General features: G+C 36.6%; 1 protein-coding gene across 2 annotated transcripts in view; it reads left to right on the top strand.

The window, feature by feature from the left end:
• The window catches only part of EDIL3 (EGF like repeats and discoidin domains 3), a 440701-nt gene extending 423786 nt beyond the window's left edge, over positions 1–16915 (top strand). For both annotated transcript variants that reach the window (XM_068535611.1, XM_068535613.1), the window contains one exon: positions 13511–16915. In XM_068535611.1, the coding sequence (XP_068391712.1) occupies positions 13511–13660 (150 nt within the window). In that variant the 3' untranslated portion in view covers positions 13661–16915. The remainder of the gene's footprint in view (positions 1–13510) is intronic.
• The last annotated feature ends 1638 nt before the right edge of the window (positions 16916–18553 follow it).

The following is an 18553-nucleotide window of genomic DNA, read 5'->3' as shown; positions in this document are numbered from 1 at the left end:
GATTTAGAAAGTGTATGCAGGACCACGATAAATACATTTTAATAGCCTGTTATGTCAGGGAAGTTCACAATGAACTTTGAAGCCTGAGTATCTGTCACAGGCCTGGCCTATGATGTAGAGGAAGTGCTGGACACAATTCTTTCAGACAAACAAATGTTGCAAATATCAAAAAGCCCTGTGGAACCTATAACATTTCAACATTAATTACTCAGTGCAAAGTTGGGAGTTCCCAATCCACCCTCGCTCCTTACATCAGTTGAGAGTTGCAAGATCTCCAAGACCACCTCCAATTTGATAATTCACTAGACAGACTCACCGAATTCACTTAAAACTATTATATTCGTAGTTACAGTTTATGGCAGTGAAAGGATACAGATAAAAGTCAGCCAAGAGAAGAGGCATTTGGGGCAAAATCCGGGAGAATTGCAAACATGAGCTTTCAGTTGCTCTCTCGGTGGAGGCTTGGACAGTGGTAACTCCTCTCAGCAATCGTGTATCGCCAACCAGGGAAGCTCACCTCAGCCTTGATGGTCAGAGTTTTTATTGATGCTTAATCATATAGACATGGTGGACCACCTGCATGGCTGAGTTTAGTCTCCAGCCCTCCAGTGGGTCAAGGTGGCTAATAGCCCCCACCATACATCACATTGTCATCATGGGCTACCTTGTGTGACCCAAGACCCTCACGTACACAAAGACACTCTTATCATGCAGGATTTTCCAAGGGTTTATAGAGATTATCAGCTCAGGAGCTGAGGGCAAAGATTAAACCCCACCCCCCACCTTGGATAAAGTTAATCTTTCACTGCACACTCATATTACACAAAGTTGTATGAACTGTACAACCCTTACTGGAATGACGTGTATGTGCAAACACTATGACTATACTAGATTCAACAGTCCTGAACTATACAGAAATGTTCGCCTGCTGACGAATTGTTTCTGTTGGCTATGGCCTTACCTCATCTGCACTTTTGGAGGGCAATCGTTTTATTCAAGATGCTTTGGGTTAGAAGACATTTTGACAGCTTCCTATTCCTTTCTGCCAATGAGGATTTTTGCTGCAGCACTGCTGGGATGTACTATAGTGAGGACTCATCCCCCAGCTTATTCTTCTGCAGACTGATCATCAATGCAGACTCTTGTTAACAATCTACTCTTTCCAACAAAAGCCTTTTCCCCCGCTTTGGTGTACTTTTTAGAATGTGATTCTCAGTATGCACTATTTTCCAAGGAACGTTTCCTAGAATATTGGAATTTACCTGGATACTTGTTTCTTGTTTCCTTATTACATCTGAAAGAATGTACTTATATTTAGGCTAATTTTGTTACAGATTTTCATTGGCTTAGTGGAACTGATCGCAGAGAAAACCATCCAGAATGATATACCAGCCATTCAATCATGAAATGGTTTCAGGGTACTGGTAAATTTTCCTAGAAAACTGAATTCACTGAATAATAGCCTGAGTCTATGTCGGATAAAAGAATCAAACTTTAGGTTCAAACTTTTTATATCCAATCACCAACAGAAGTTTCACAAAGTGCAAAACTTCCAATAAGTTTTTTTAAACGCGATGTAGATTTACACCACTCACTGAAACTTTTAAAAAACAATTTTCTGTACACTTTAAAACAATTTTTATTTTGCTTTTTTAATGAGAAGTTTTGACTTTCGGAATGCTCCAGTATAAGGCAAAGCAGGATATAACTTAAAATGCAGCTTAGCCTAAAGCATATTAATAATCTAGTCATAGCATCAGAAACAAATGAAGCCTCTTATAAACACTATTCATGTGGATAAATATTATGTTTAGCGTCATTTGTGCATACTAACTCTGTGAAATTTTTCATAAGACTTTAAATCAGCACATTGATTCAAGTTGTAACTCTGAAATTTTTTACAGTCCAAAAACTTCAAGTAATGATGCTGAACCATAAACTAGTAAGTATAAGTCCTTTATGTCACCCACAAAAATCAGATTTCATGCTCATATAATATATAAATGGTTACTTTATGAAATAGATACTTAAATCCTAATATCTACCAAATTTCCACTATTTTTAAAAGAGATCATAGTTTTAACTAGGCATTGCTAATTTTAAAATGCCATGAATTCAATGAAATGAAATTGGGATAAATGTAAATTTCTACATGCCCTATAAATCCATTTTACAGGCAAGAAATTGGGGAAATTCTGGCTTTGGAAAAATTTTATGAAAAAATTCCGAGTTTATTTGACCATAAATCAATCAACCATGACCCAAAATGTAATATAATAGTTTTAAATCTTAGACTGTTTTGATAGAAGCATTGTATCTACAACAAAGGTATGCTTTATTTTTTGAGCCATTGTTATAATAACTAGGTACTATGTCCAAGCAAATACCACACTTTAATAGAACCACAGTTAAACCGGAGGGTATCCAATGGAATGAAATCAAGATAAGTCTGAAAATCACCTAACTTGTGGACTTTTTTAAGGAGCCATGAATGATTAGCCTAAAGCGTTGAATTTGAGTTTGAAAGGTTTGTGTTATTGTTAAATATGTCAGTGGTGTTTTTCTTTTGATAGCTAGACTTCTATGCTTGTTGAGAATAAAGCTCTAGATTGATAGATGGATGTTAGAAAGAGGCATATTTCAACCTAATAAGAAGGCAGAATTTCAAAGTGTCTAAATACATACCTGCTTTGTTATACTGAGGCTTGCCACAGATAAGCTGAAAGTTCCATGTCAGAAATGTTAGAGAGGGAAGTTGGCACTAGCAGATCTATGCCTTCTCTTCCAAGTCTCAGATTCTTCCACTGTATGGACAGAATTCCATAAAAACAGTGTTTCAGGGATGAGAGCTAGAAAAGACTTTTTTTTCTAACTTCTTTATATGCACTCTGGATGAAAGGACAAATAATTGAAATTATATATGCTAAGTAAAGAATTCTTAGCTTTTGCACCCCCTCCCAGTACACACACACACATGTTGCCCTAGGGAAATGGGTTTTATCTCTGTCCTTTCTCCATTAAGGACCTCAGGTCTGCGTACAGGTGTACTCAATAAAGCCAATGCTATGTTTGACACCATTAACAATGCAAATGCAAGTAATAGAGGAAACTTGAGATAGCTTGATTCAACCCTTTTATTTCCACAATATCTGGAATCCCAAATATGGTTCTAGTCTCTACATATCAGAAGAGAAATAATGAAATCTAGAAGGGGACAACCAGAAGGCCACAGGGATAAAGCGATGTCACCTGAGACCTTGCTAAAATAATGACCTGTTAGCCTTGAAGAGCTCAGGGAGACGACAGAAAAATGCTTAAAACCACTTGGCTATTTGGATGATGTGAACATAAATTCCAAAAGGTTAGAACAGTGTGAATCTCTTTAAAATTTTTAATGAGGGGCTTCCCTGGTGGCGTGGTGGTTAAGAATCCGCCTGCCAATTCAGGGGACACGGGTTCGAGGCCTGGTCCAGGAAGATTCCACATGCCACGGAGCAACCAAGCCTGTGCGCCACAACTACTGAGCCTGTGCTCTAGAGCCCGCAAGCCACAACTACTGAAGCCCACGTGCCTAGAGCCCATGCTCCGCAACAAGAGAAGCCACCAAAATGAGAAGCCCGCGCACCACAACGAAGAGTAAGTAGCCCCTTCTCGCCGCAACTAGAGAAAGCCCGCACGCAGCAACGAAGACCCAATGCAGCCAAAAATAAATAAATTAATTAAATTAATTAAATTTTAAAAATATTTTAATGAGTTAAGTTTAAGACAAATATTAGAAAGAAGTACATCTTTACAAACCTGATGACTTAGTAAATAAGTAGTATGTGCAAGAAATCCCCAAAGGATTTCTCAGTACTTGTGAAAGGCAGAGTCATAGCACATGACTGCTAAAAGAACCGGGGATGTGCCCCAGCCCTCTGACTGAGTCATGGAGGATAAGCTTGCCTTCCTCTGTAATGCCTGGGAGCTTGCTACTGACGATGGCTACTCTGGCCTGAACAGACCATTGTCCCTACCGAAGAATGACAAGCTTCATCTTACAAAAAATATTGCTTCTAGCAACGTTTAATTGTTTTATTTTATCTGATAGTCTCTCTGTGTTGAGATCTGAATCCTCACTACAATCTGATTTGAATTTTATCTAGTATCACAGGAGAATTGACATAAGAAAACCACATCCAAGATCTCAATCACATTGAAGCAGTTTCATTATCCTCTCTCTTATCTTCTCCTGGTTTGTAACTGTAGAAGCCTCTCCAAAGTACCTTGAGTGCCTTTTTGTTCAGGTCCCATGTGTTGGGAAAAACCTGAGAGACTCCTAAGCGTATCATGTTTGAGTATCTCAGCAAACTTGTTACCAGCTAATTAGCTAAGCCTCCTCCTAAAACTGAAACTTGTGCATACTCTTTTTTTTTTTTTAATTGAAATATAGTTGAGTTATAATGTTGTGTTAGTTTCTGGTGTACTGCAAAGTGATTCAGTCATACATATATATAAAACTTTTTTTCAGATTCTTTTCCTTTATAGATTATTACAAGATATTGAGTATAGTTTCTTCTGCTATATAGCAGGTCCTTGTTGGTTATCTGTTTTATATATAGTAGTGTGTATATGTTAACTCAAAATGCCTGATTTATCCCTCCTCCCCCCTCCTTTCCCCTTTGGTAACCATAAGTTTGTTTCCTATGTCTGTGAGTCTGTTTCTGTTTTGTAAATAAGTTCATTTGTATCTTTTTTTTTTTTAGATTCTGCATATAAGTGATATCATATGATATTTGTCTTTCTCTGACTTACTTCTCTTAGTATGATAATCACCAGGTCCATCTATGTTGATACAAATGGCATTACTTCATTCTTTTTTATGGCTGAGTACTATTCCATTGTATATATGTACCACTACTTCTTTATCCATTCCTCTGTTGATGGACATTTAGGTTGCTTCCATGTCTTGGCTATTGTAAACAGGGGCATACTCTTTCTAAAAACTTCCCAACTCTTTCTCAGGTTCACTGTTTTCCCTTCTATATGGAGATTTAATGTTCTCCATCAGTCTTTTCAGACTTTGAATTCAATCTAGGTGCTTAAATCTCTAAAATGTGTATGTGAAAGCACTTTTCCAGAATTTTTACAGATTTTATAAAGTTAACTAAAAATACTGAGTTTGCATTCCTTTGCCAGGTAAAGCATTGAAATAGCATGCTTTAGCAGGATCTTCCTAGTGTTGGAGACAAGAAACAGCACATGTGCCACATGTTTGCACAGCAAGCACAAGATGTCATGCTAGAATTTGCAAATGCGTGCCTTGTGTTCTCTGCTGTATCATCACTGAGAGACCTCCAAAAATGAAAGTATAGTTTTAGTACTTTTAGATCCTGGTTTGGTTGATTCCAATACAGATCTAGGCTGTTCTTCTGTGGGCATTTTTGGTTTTTTAATTATCCTGTTTTATGAAACTCCATTTAATTTTTTTTAATGAGCACTCAAATATCTATAAATTTCACACATTAAATCAGAAATGTCATAGCTGTATGTAGTTTCAGAGCTGCTGTACTTTCCCTCTGTGTATTCTCCATTATGTGTAAAGAGATAGGTATAACTAATAATTCAACTACTGCTTTGGGGATTGATAGTTCCGTATTGAAACTTCTGCTGAAGACCAGTGATTTAAAAGAAAATTATTTCTTCCTGTATTTCCTTCCCCCAAAGTGGTAAAACACTATATTTTGAACTGTTGCAGATTTGCAATGAAAGTTGTTAATGAATTTAAACTCTATTATGCCAAACATATACATTAAGTTCTCTAGCCAGGCTATGAAACTGGATTTTAGATCCTCTATTAAATTGTTAACACCACAGTCTCAGTGAAGCATCTGAACCCATACATCAGAGAGATTGTCTGGAAACCATAGAATGTACTCTCTTATTTTCTGCTGTTGCAATGACAACATCTCTCAAGATTTTTGGTGAGTGTTTGCATGGTATATCCTATACATGTGAGCTTTTGCTAATAGAGACATTGTTATTTACTAACACATTTCAGTCCAAAACTAGTTCCTTTTTGGTCAGTGCAAGCCAGAACATTGCTGACGGTAAAATTCGTATTAAAAGAACATAGATTCAGTTATGCCAGGATGATGAATTCTAGACTTGGCACAGTTCAGTATTCCCTTCTTCAAATATTTATTTATTCAGAAACAGCCTTTGAGATATATTTTGTGTCAAGTTGAAAAATTATTCCCCCACAAGATCGGGATGGCACTTTGCATTCACCCTCAATGGCTCATAATCTTTCCATGGAACCAGCAGAAAGATTACCGCATCTTGTCTGTTGTGTCTATTAATGTGTCATACTCTCTAGTGCTTTAGAGAAGAATATCTTTATTTTTGTCTTTCCAGGGGACTTTTTGTGATCATGTGAGACTGAACCAACCGAAGAAGGCCATTTTTAAAACATTCCCCTTAATTTCAGAATGTTCAATGATATGGGTTAAATATTCTGTCATGAGATAATGGAGTTTCTTTTCTTTTTTCCCCTTTGGCGAATTTTATTCTCAGGTTTCTCTTTGACTAGGTAGGCATGTTTCGATCTCAAGCAAGCTAAAAATTATCTTCCAATTGTAAGATGCCTCATAAAGCTAAAAGCGAAAACTTTGAAGAGATTTTCACTATCCTAGTTGAACAAGGAGAAAATACAAATATAAAATAGTTAGAAATGAATAATAAATGTTCAGAATCTATAGGTTAAAAATGGTAAAATGTTCAAGTTTAGATATTATAAATACATTAATTTCTCTCAAAGTAATTTAAAATTTAATGCCATTCCTATCAGGATCCCAGTGTTTTGGTTTTGTTTCTTTTTTTTCCCTTCTTTTTTACCATACCTTATATGCTTACATTTACTAGCTTCAGTTTTTTAATTTAATTTTATATTGGAGTATACAATGTTGTGTTAGTTTCAGGTGTACAGCAAAGTGATTTAGTTATACATATACATGTATTTATTCTTCTTCAAGTTCTTTTCCCATTTAGGTTATTACAGAATAATGAGCAAAGTTTCCAGTGCTATACAGTAGGTCCTTGTTGATTATCTATTTTAAATATAGCCGTGTGTATATGTCAATCCCAAACTCCCAATTTATCCCTCCCTACCACCCTTTCCCCCTGGTAACCATAAGTAAGTTCGTTCTGTAAGTCTGTGAGTCTCTGTGTTGTAAATAAGTTCATTTGTAACATTTTTTTTCAGATTCCATATATAAGTAATATCATATGATACTTGTCTTTCTCTGTCTGACTTACTTCACTTAGTATGATAATCTCCAGGTCCATCTATGTTGCTGCAAATGGCATTATTTCATTCTTTTTCATAGCTAAGTACTATTCCATTGTATATACGTACCACATCTTCTTTATCCATTCCTCTGTCAGTGGACATTTAGGTTGCTTCCATGTTGTGGTGATTGTAAACAGTGCTGCAGTGAACATTGGGGTGCATGTATCCTTTCAAACCACGGTTTTCTCTGGATATAAGCCCAGGAGTGAGATTGCTGGATCACATGGTAGCTCTAATTTTAGTTTTTCTAAGGAACCTCCATGCTGTTCTCTGTAGTAGCTGTGACAGTTTACATTCCCACCAGCAGTGTAGGAGGGTTCCCTTTTCTCCACACCCTCTCCAGCACTTATTGTTTGCAGACATTTTGATGATGGCCATTCTGACTGGTGTGAGGTGATACCTCATTGTAGATTTGATTGGCATTTCTCTAATAATCAGTGATGTTGAGCATCTTTTCATGTGCCTCTTGGTCACCTGTATGCCTTCTTTGGAGAAATGTCTGTTTAAGTCTTCTGCCCATTTTTTGAATGGGTTGTTTGTTTTTTTGACATCGAGCTACATGAGCTCTTTGTAAATTTTGGAGATTAATCCCTTTTCTGTCACAGCATTTGCAAATATTTTCTCCCATTCCGTGGGCTGTATTTTCATTCTGTTTATGGTTTCCTTTGCTGCGCAAAAGCTTTTAAGATTAATTAGGTCCCAGTTGTTTATTTTTGTTTTTATTTTCATTATGCTAGGAGATGGATCAAAAAAGATACTGCTGTGATTTATGTCAAAGAGTGTTCTGCCTAGGTTCTCCCCTAAGAGTTTTATACTATCCAGTCTTACATTTAGGTCCTTAATCCATTTTGAGTTTATTTTTATGCATGGTGTTAAAGAATGTTCTAATTTCATTTTTTTACTTGTAGCTGTCCATTTATCCCAGCACCGTTTATGGAAGAGACTGTCTTTTCTCCACTGCACTGTATATTCTTGCCTCCTTTGTCGTAGATTAACTGACCGTAGGTGCATGGGTTTATTTCTAGGCTTTCTATTCTATTCCATTGATCTATATTTCTGTTTTTTATGCCAGTACCATACTGTTTTGATGACTGTGCCTTTGTAGTATAGTCCGAAGTCAGGGAGCCTCATTCCTCCAGCTCTGTTTTTCTTTCTCAAAATTGCTTTGCCTATTCAGGGTCTTTTATGTTTCCATACATATTTTAAAATTTTTTGTTCTAGTTTTGTGAAAAATACCATTAGTAATTTGATAGGGATTGCAGTGAATCTATAGATTGCCTTGGGTAGTGTAGTCATTTTCACAATTTTGATTCTTCCAATCCTAGAACATGGTTTATCTTTCCATCTGTTTCTGTCATCTTCTATTTCTTTCATCAGCATCTTATAGTTTTTGGAATACGGGTCTTTTGCCTCCTTAGGTAGGTTTATTCCTAGGTATTTTATTCTTTTTGAAGCAATAGTAAATGGTATTATTTCCTTAATTACTCTTTCTGATCTTTCATTGTTAGTGTATAGAAATACAACAGATTTCTGTGTATTAATTTTGTATCCTGTAACTTTACCAAATTTAACCTCCAGGTGTTCGTGTTTTTTAGGTTTTTTTTTTCCCTGTAATTGATTTCTAATCTCATACCTTTGTAGTTGGAAAAGATGCTTGATATGATTTCAATTTTCTTTAATTTACCAATGCTTTATTTGTGTCTCAGTATGTGATCTATCCTGGAGAATGTTCCATGTACATGTGAGAAGAAAGTATATTCTGCTGCTTTCAGATGGAATGTCCTATAAATATCAATTAAGTCTATCTGGTCTAATGTGTCACTTAAGGCTTCTGTTTCCTTATTGATTTTCTATCTGGATGATCTGTCCATTGATGAAAGTGGGGTATTAAAGTTCCCCACTATTATTGTGTTACTGTTGATTTCTCCTTTTATAGATTTTAGCATTTGCCTTATATATTGAGGTGCTCCCATGTTTGGGACACATGTATTTGCAATTGTTACATCTTCTTCTTGGATTGATTCCTTCATCATTATGTATTGTCCTTCTTCGTCTCTTGCAATAGTCTTTATTTTAAAGTCTATTTTGTCTGATACGAGTATTGCTACTCCAGCTTTCTTTTGATTTCCATTTGCATGGAATACCTTTTTCCATCTCCTCACTGTCAGTCTGTATGTGTCCCTAGATCTGAAGTGGGTCTCTTTTAGACAGTGGTCTTGTTTTTGTATCCATCCAGCCAGTCTATGTCTTTTAGTTGGAGCATTTGATCTGTTTATGTTTAAGGTAATTATTGATATGTATGTTCTTACTGCCATTTTGTTAATTGTTTTGGATTTCTTTTTGTAGGTCTTTTTTCTTCCCTTCCTCGTTTGTTCTCTTCTTTTGTCATCTGATGACTGACTTTAGTGTTGTGTTTAGATTCATTTTTCTTTTGTGTGTGTACCTATTGTGGATTTTCAGTTTGCAGTGACCATGAGGTTTTGATAAAGGTAGTCTGTGGATTTTTTTGTTTTTTTAATTAATTAATTTATTTATTTATTTTTGGCTGTGTTGGGTCTTCGTTTCTGTGCGAGGGCTTTCTCTAGTTATGGCAAGCAGGGGCCACTCTTCATCGCGGTGTGTGGGCCTCTCACTATAGCGGCCTCTCTTATTGAGGAACACAGGCTCCAGACATGCAGGCTCAGTAGTTGTGGCGCACGGGCCTAGTTGCTCTGCAGCATGTGGGATCTTCCCAGACCAGGGCTCGAACCCATGTCCCCTGCATTAGCAGGCAGATTCTCAACCACTGCACCACCAGGGAAGCCCCCAACAAGATTGTTTTAAGTTGCTGGTCTTTTAATTTCAAGTACATTTCCAGTATCCTGCATTTGTACTCTCCTCTTCTCACGATTGCTGGCTTTGATATCATATTTGTGTGTGGATGATTTCCTACTTCTACTGTATGTTTGCCTTTACCTCTGAGCTTTTCCATTTATAATTTTCTCATTTGTAGTTGTGGCCTTTTCTTGTCCACCTAGAGAATTTCCTTTAGCATTTGTTGCAAAGCTGGTCTGGTGATGCTAAATAATCTTAGCTTTGCTTGTCTGTAAAGCTTTTGACTTCTCTGTTGAATCTGAATGAGAGCCCTGCTGGATAGGGTATTCTTGGTTGTAGGTTCTTCCCTTTCCTCACTTTATATATATAGTGCCACTCCCTTCTAGCTTGTAGAGTTTTTGCTGAGAGATCAGCTGATTACCTTATGAGAATTCCCTTGTGTGTTACCTGTTGCTTTTCCCTTGTTGCTTTTATTATTTTTTTCTTTGTCTTTAATTTTTGTCAATTTGATTACTATGTGCCTTTGGTGTGTTCCTCCTTAGGTGTATCCTGCCTGGGACTCTCTGTGCTTCCTGGACTTGGGTGACTATTTCCTTTCCCATGTCAGGGAGTTTTTCAGCTATTATCTCTTCAAATATTTTCTCAGGTCCTTTCTCTCTCTCTTCTCCTTCTGGGACCCTTATAATGTGAATGTTGGTGTGTTTATGTTGTCCCAGAGGTCTCTCAGGCTGTTTCATTTCTTTTCATTCTTTTTTCTTTATTCTGTTCCGCAGCAGTGATTTCCACCATTCTGTCTATCAATCAGCTCACTTATCCATTCTTCTGCTTCAGTTATTCTGCTATTGATTCCTTCTAGTATATTCTTTTTTTTTTAAACGGTATTTATTTTTTAAACTAATTTATTTTATTTATTTTTGGCTGTGTTCGGTCTTCGTTGCTGCGTGCAGGCTTTCTCTACTTGTGGCGAGCGGGGGATACTCTTCGTTGCAGTGTGCGGGCTTCTCATTGCAGCGGCTTCTCTTGTTGCAAAGCACGGGCTTCAGTAGTTGTGGCTCTCGGGCTCTAGAGCACAGGCTCAGTGGGTGTGGCGCCTGGGCTTAGTTGCTCCACAGCATGTGGGATCTTCCCGGACCAGGGCTCGAACCCATGTCCCCTGCACTGGCAGGTGGATTCTTAACCACTGTGCCACCAGGGAAGTCCCTAGTATCTTCTTCATTTCAGTTATTCTATTATTCATCTCTGTTTGTTTCTAGGTCTTTGTTAAACATTTCTTGCATCTTTTCAATCTGTACCTCCATTCTTTTTCTGAGACCTTGGATCATCTTTACGATCATTACTCTGAATTCTTTTTTGGGCAGATTGCCTATCTGCACTTCACTTAGTTGTTCTTCTGGGGTTTTATCTTGTTCCTTCACTTGGGACATATCCCTCTGCCATCTCATTTTGTCTAATTTTCTTTGATTGCATTTTCCATTCTGTAGGCTGTAATTCTTCTTGTTTCTGCTCTCTGCCCCCTGGTGGATGAGGCTTTCTAAGAGGCTTGTGCAGGCTTCCTGGTGTGAGGGACTGTATCCTGATCACTGGTGGGTTGGCAGGGCTGTGCTCAGGAAGACTTTAAGCAAACTGTCTGCTGATGGGTGGAGCTGTGTTTCCACCCTGTTGGTTGTTTGGCCTGAGGTGACCCAGCGCTGGAGCCTACAGACTGTTGGGTAAGGCTAGGTGTGGGGAGGAAATGGCAGCCTCCAGGAGGGCTCGCACAATGAGTGCTCATCAGAGCTGCCACTGTCTTTGTCCTGGCAATGAGCCACAGTCGCCCTCTGCCTCCACAGGAGACCCTCCAATACTAGCAGGTAGGTCTGGCCCAGTCTCTTTGGAGGTCACTCCTTTTTTCCCTGAGTCCTTTTGTGCACGAGACCTTGTGTGCGTCCTCCAAGAGTGGAGTTTCTGTTTCCCCCAGTCCTGTGGAATTCCTGCAGTCAAATCCTGCTGGCCTTTGAAACCAGATTCTCACAGGCTCCTCCTCACATTGTGGCTTCTTCTTTGTCTTTGGATGTAGGATATCCATTTTGGTAGGTTCCAGCAGGGGTTTTTTTGTTTGTTTTTTGGTTTTTTGTCAGTTGTTGTTTAGCAGTTAGCTGTGATTTTGGTGTTTTCATAAGAAGAGGTGAGCTCACATCCTTCTACTCCGCCATCTTGTCTCCATCCTTATTAACTTCAATTTTGGTCAAATGTATGCTGATAGCTTCTCCCTATGTTTTCTTGTGGTCTCTGGTAGGTCCTTGGATGATGATTCTTTGAAGGAGGGGAGATGGTGTACCTTTTAGTCTGGGTCTAGGGGCAGTCCAAGTGCTCACAGCAAAAGTAAGCACATATGAAAAACTCAGTCATTCAGACCACACGCCACTACTCCACACTGTGCCAAGAACCAACTGCCAATTTTGTTTTCTTTCTTTCTAAAGCAAGCACTTCTCAAAGTTTACTGTAAAAGTCTCTTGGGAGAAAAATGGGCATAAACACCTCAAAAAAGCTTTGAAACAAAAGAAGTATGAAGAAGTCATGGGATGCCAACATGTCAGGATATTATAGGTCACAGTGGTCACAAGAGTATTGTATGGATCCAGGAATTAATAGACAAGGCAAGAAAAAAGTAGTTACTAGCATTGATTGTGGTTGTCTCTCTTGATAATGGGTTAATTTTGTTCTCTATGTGAGAAGTAAGCCAAAGACATTGTGATTGATAGAGACAGTTATGCTCACCAGATAGCCACATGGTCCTCTCCATTTCCCAGCCTCCTTTGCAGTTGGGCTGAGGTCATATAATTAGTTAAGGTCAATGAGATGTATCCAGAAGTGATTTAAGCTGCTTCCATACCTGGTTTTTTAAAACATCCTGTGTAATCTAACAGCTTTCTCTCTCGTTGCCCCTTATGAATGTGGATGCCGCGTTTTTCAGAAATGGTGGTAATTTGCAACAGCCTGGATCTCTGATCACCCCTTAGAAGAGACCACCTTCAGCAAGCTGCCTAACCAACAGCAGCCTGTGACAGAAGCAAAAAATAGATATGTTGCATTAAAAAAACCCAAACCTGACCTTTTAAAAGAAAACATAAAAATGATACATCTATGTATTCCTGCCTCAGACAGTTGAAATACATTTTCAACTTATTTAAGTCTTTAAACATTCATTGGCTAGTCAATTTAAAAATGATCATTAAAAAGAAGCTGCAATATGTCTCGAAAAACATAACATGATTAGTTATCAAATCTCACATATGGGAGAAATGATCCAAACAAGAAAATAATAAAAATAATTCCCAAGAAAAAGAAAGCCATATGATTGATTGATAGTCTGTTCGTCTTTACTAGGTTTTCCAGGGCAATTTTGACAATGATACCCACAGAAAAAACGTCATCGACCCTCCCATCTATGCACGGCACATAAGGATCCTTCCTTGGTCCTGGTATGGGAGGATCACGCTGCGATCGGAGCTGCTGGGCTGCACAGAGGAGGAGTGAGGAGATCCCACAGCCCACAACCCTCCTCTCTATTTCCCTAAAAGTATCTCCACGGAATGAACTCTGCAAAATCTATTGGAAACTGAATGGAATTTTTCATGAAAAAGTGATCAAATTACGGTAGGCCACTAACTGTCTTCTTACGGAGGTCTAAGCCTGCCTTTTCAAAGGTTTAATTTGATTTTTATCATTTAAATTCCTTAAGCAACATCACATTAGCGGTGAATTACTTTTCTCATTGTTTTCTGGCTTCTTCATACTGGTTGAAATATATTAGGCAAAGAAAGTAGCACTCTTGATAGCAAGGGTTAAAAAAATCTCATAGTTATCAAATAAAAGCAAGCGTTGTTAGAGCTTCCGTAATCAATTCTCAACTTATTCTTATAAAAAGAATAGTGCAATGTTAGCAATAAGTTTTTTTTCCCTTCTGTAATGAGTCTATATTATCCTAATTATTTCCCTGTGCCTGACAAACACTGTCAGTGTTTATAACCAAAATTTGAAGAAGAATCTGTAACGTGCTGTACTAACTGAAATTATAATTCTCATTTTACTTTTATTTCTAATCAGAGATTATGTTATCTTTCTCTTTGTGCTATTCTATATTCTATATATTATATATTGCCTGAATAAGTCCATACTTTTCCCAATTAACTTTTGTCCTATTACTTGCCTAAAAGAAGTATCATGTTTGTGTGTGTATATATATATATATATATATATATATACACACGCGCGCACATATATACACATATATATGAAACATGATTATCAGTAGATTGAGCATATTTAGTATCAGTAGATTGAACCTGCAATTCTCTTGTTTTTGAAGGAAGCTATAACTATGTAATCGCCAAATAATTCCTTTATAAAGACCTGAATACTACCATTTTGCAAAATTAACAACAAAATCACATTATGTTTCTTTAAGACAAAATTTAAATCTTTGTTTTGATGGTATTTCCATAGCCTTATCTTTACTTTAAAATAATAGAATTATTTGTCTACTTAATTTTTTTGTTTTTAGCAAATATTGACAGACAGTGCTGCATAACTTGGCCAAGCATAGTCATCATTTCTTTGTTCACCTCTGCACTTCCTGTGAAACTAGAATTTTATTGAGGTTTGAAATTAGTGGTGGTTTCTCAGGAGAGCACAGTGCATAGACATTTGTGAGAAGAGAAGTGTTTACTAATGACAAAGTAGTAAACCATTTTCAGGGTGAAAATTGATTTCTATCTATTTTGCTTCAAAGGTCCTGAAAAAATAATAAGCAATTATCATAATGATTTGTTATTGATAATGGAGGTTTCATTGCCATTCTCTCAAGTTAAGGCTCACACTGCCTCCATGAAAGTCCTCAACATCTAATTTATAAGCTTCACAAGTATTTGTTTTATAAGGCTTAGACACAGAATTACTGGGGTTTTAAATTGTGTCCTGAAAAAGAAAGTATGGTATGTGTACAAAACATTGACGTCCTGGTGCAACACTGCTAAGTTCTTTTTTTCCTTATTATTTGGGCTGCATAACAGAAGCCACTGTCTTGTCTGTCCATGTGTTAACAGCATTTCTTGATGATGTATATATGGAGTGGTCTTCAATCATCGTGAAGAATTTAAAGAGAAAGTCAATCAATCATAATGGCATTTTTAATAAGAACAAAATTAGGACTGGCTGGCCACGTATTTGTCCTATGCCCACATGCTTTCTACTTCAGGCTCTTATTATAAAATTGTTGATTTGAAGCATCTGAAATGGTGATCAGTTTTTAGCATCTTTCAAAAACGAAATTGCCATGTCATCAATATCATCTTTTTAAGATAACTTTAAATTAGGAATTTAAGTATTTTTAATTTGCTAAATTTTAAGGTCATGTTACAAATAATTGCTTAGGTCCAAAGCTACACACACACTCACTATGTAGCCAATGGCCCTTATTTCTTTAAAGATTTACTGTCCCACTGAATTTCTAGCCATTTTCTCTTGCAGGTTATGCACAATTCTTGATTCTTTTCAGAGTGAGTTTTTAAAATTATGAGTAATTTTTTTGTAATGATTTACTTTCTCAAAATTACTCATGGCTTCTTATGATGTTTGTTTTAAATTTTATTTTATTGGTAGTTTTTCAAAAAAATATTTTCAAAGGGAGTTTGTTAAAATTTTGTTACCTTTTAGAAATACATACAAATGGCCTTCTGTTGCGTGTGCATTTTCTCTCTGCTCTATATGTTCTTCACCAACATGACATATCATGGGGTATCTCTTTATCCCATGATGCCCCAAATTAATGACAACAAAGGGATTCCCACATGTGGAAATGTTCATAATTACTGTGAAATAGTATGTAGCTTTTGTGTCATTTGTATCAATGACAAAGTGAAGCAAATTTATTTTATTTAAATTCACAGTAAAACAAGGAAAATCTCATAAGAACAAGGCACAGAAGAATCACCTAGCCTTCACCATATTGAGTAACTATAATATGCTAATCTATGAAATTACAATTTTAAACATATCCAGTTTATCTATGTCTTATTAAAAGCATTTATCATAATCACTGATTCTAATTTTAGGGTTGACTTTCTCTTTCTGAATGGCTTTGTAAGGGTTTATGTGAATTTTGAAGACTTACGGTACTAATGATTGTATCTTTACTAGTCAACAAATTATGAAATATAATATTCACTGCTGGCGTCTGATGTGTCAGTAAGTACAGAAATAACTAAGACACAAATAACCTTTGCAAACTTTCAAGCTGTGTAATATTCTAATGTTGGGTTTTTTTCTTTGTATATATACTTAAATCATGTAGGATGTTGTAAAATCAGTATGACCTTGTCTGTCTAGTCTTCAAAGTTAAAATAAACTTTTGAAAATCTGGGATACTTTACTTTTGAAGCAGTTGTAATCAAACACATTTGTAAGAACACACAAATTGTCTGAATGTCAATACCCACTACTCCTCTTAATTACATGCTGTTTTACTTTTTCTTTATACAGAAAAAATGAAACAAACAAGCACAGAAAAAAAAAAGGAATTCACAATAGCCTTCAAATGTACATTGATATCAGCCAAACTGGCCTTTCCAAACTTACTTACTTATTCAAATGTGTGCATTTCTCCTGCTTTTAGCTGTGGACATTTTATTGGAATACTAATAACCCAGTCAGTCATTTTTTTGCCTCATGCATATTTAAAGTCTGTGCTCCAGGATTGATCTGCTTATTGGTAAACAGATGCTATTGCTGTTATTTCTATTGTTTAAGTACATGATTCTCAGGAGTATAATGAAGAGATCTAGTCAATAGTAAGCAATAACACAAACACTAATAGTATATTTATCCATGTAACTTTAGCTGCTGCTTAAAGAAAATCATAACACTTGGCTTCTTCATAAACCCTGTTTCAGCCTCTCTGAAAGTCACTGGTAAAATATTGAGTCTGAGTACTTCCCACTTTTAAGATATTTTCTTAAGATTCAAAAAATTTAGGAAAAAAACTTGAGATATTAAATGTTGACTCAGTTGTGCTTCAGTGAATCTCTGATAGCTCTCATACTAACTTATATATGTTTATGTATTCATACATGTTCCTATTTAACTGCATTTTAATGTGAATGGTTCAACAGGGTTCCATTGTTGGCCTAATTTTCACACACAAGCACACACAAATGTGTTTATATTAAATACAAGCAATTGTATATGTATCTTTTTTCAATAAGGCCAATAAAGAATTATGACAACATCTATACAGGATAAAAAGTCACTGTGATAACAGAATAATTATTCAACAGAAAATTTTCAACTACGAGACTTTTAAAATTACTGGTTCAAGAACACTTCCAAGGAGGAAAGTCTGATCCTGTGGAAGTTTGACTTTAAAAATTTACTAAGGGTAACTTCATGAATGGAAAATATTCTCTCTATATAACCTAAAATTTTAAAACATACAGCACTTCAGCTTTGAGTACATGATTTTAAGTGGAGATTTTGATAAATAAACATTAATTTTTACTGTTAGAAATGCCTTGCTCTCTCTCTTCCCAAAGACTAGTTTAAAACAATATTAACAATAGAGTTAGTGTGTTACTTATTTGTGAAAAATATTGCCACAAAGGTTTCTTTGAGATGCAAAAGGACCCTCTCACCTGAGCAGTTAAAGTGGTGGATTAAACCACTTTGCTGGTTGAGAAATATCTGAACTACCCTGCAAGAGAATGCATTGTCATTGTCCTGACAAAGAAAGAATATCTAGGGTAAGTAGCAACTTTTCCATTGGTTTTGAAGGGGGAAACAGGATTCCTTGATTCTACTGCAGTAAGTAGCTATAATCCATATTGGATATTTCAACATTGCCACCAAATAAAGTATTTTCCACAGTAGGCAAGTGGCACTTACTCAAAGACTTATTTCTGTTAGACGAATTTGGTAGCAGAAATAGGAAAAATATTTTGGAAAAGGCTCATTTAGTTGTTTTTGCATATCTTGGCAGGAGTTGACTGAGCCATTTTGAAAACACTAATGCTGTGGAACTATGGCATAGGAGCATCAGCAAATGGTCACCACATGACATGATTAAGCATTGCATAGGTGACTGCCTCTAATTTAATTTTAACGTCCTCAAGGGCATGAACCACACTCTTCCATATTTATGTAAAAATCCCCATAGTACCATTCATGTGCCCACATATAAATATGTTAATAATGATGATGAATGGTGACATAAGCTCAACCTGCTGCCACCTGGGAAAGAAGTAGTGGTAGTGAGACTGATGGTGCATTCAAACAATACATCCCCCACGACCAGTGTGGAAACAGCTTTGAGAGAACTTCCCTAGGCATCAGGCCAAAACACTGTAGAGGATTAACAGGAAGACTACTGGGAGTAGG

The sequence above is a fragment of the Eschrichtius robustus genome, chromosome 2 (genome assembly GCF_028021215.1).
Source record: "Eschrichtius robustus isolate mEscRob2 chromosome 2, mEscRob2.pri, whole genome shotgun sequence".
NCBI classification, from domain to species: domain Eukaryota; kingdom Metazoa; phylum Chordata; class Mammalia; order Artiodactyla; family Eschrichtiidae; genus Eschrichtius; species Eschrichtius robustus.
Note: the sequence above shows the minus strand (reverse complement) of the source record. Positions and strands in the feature narration are given on the sequence as shown.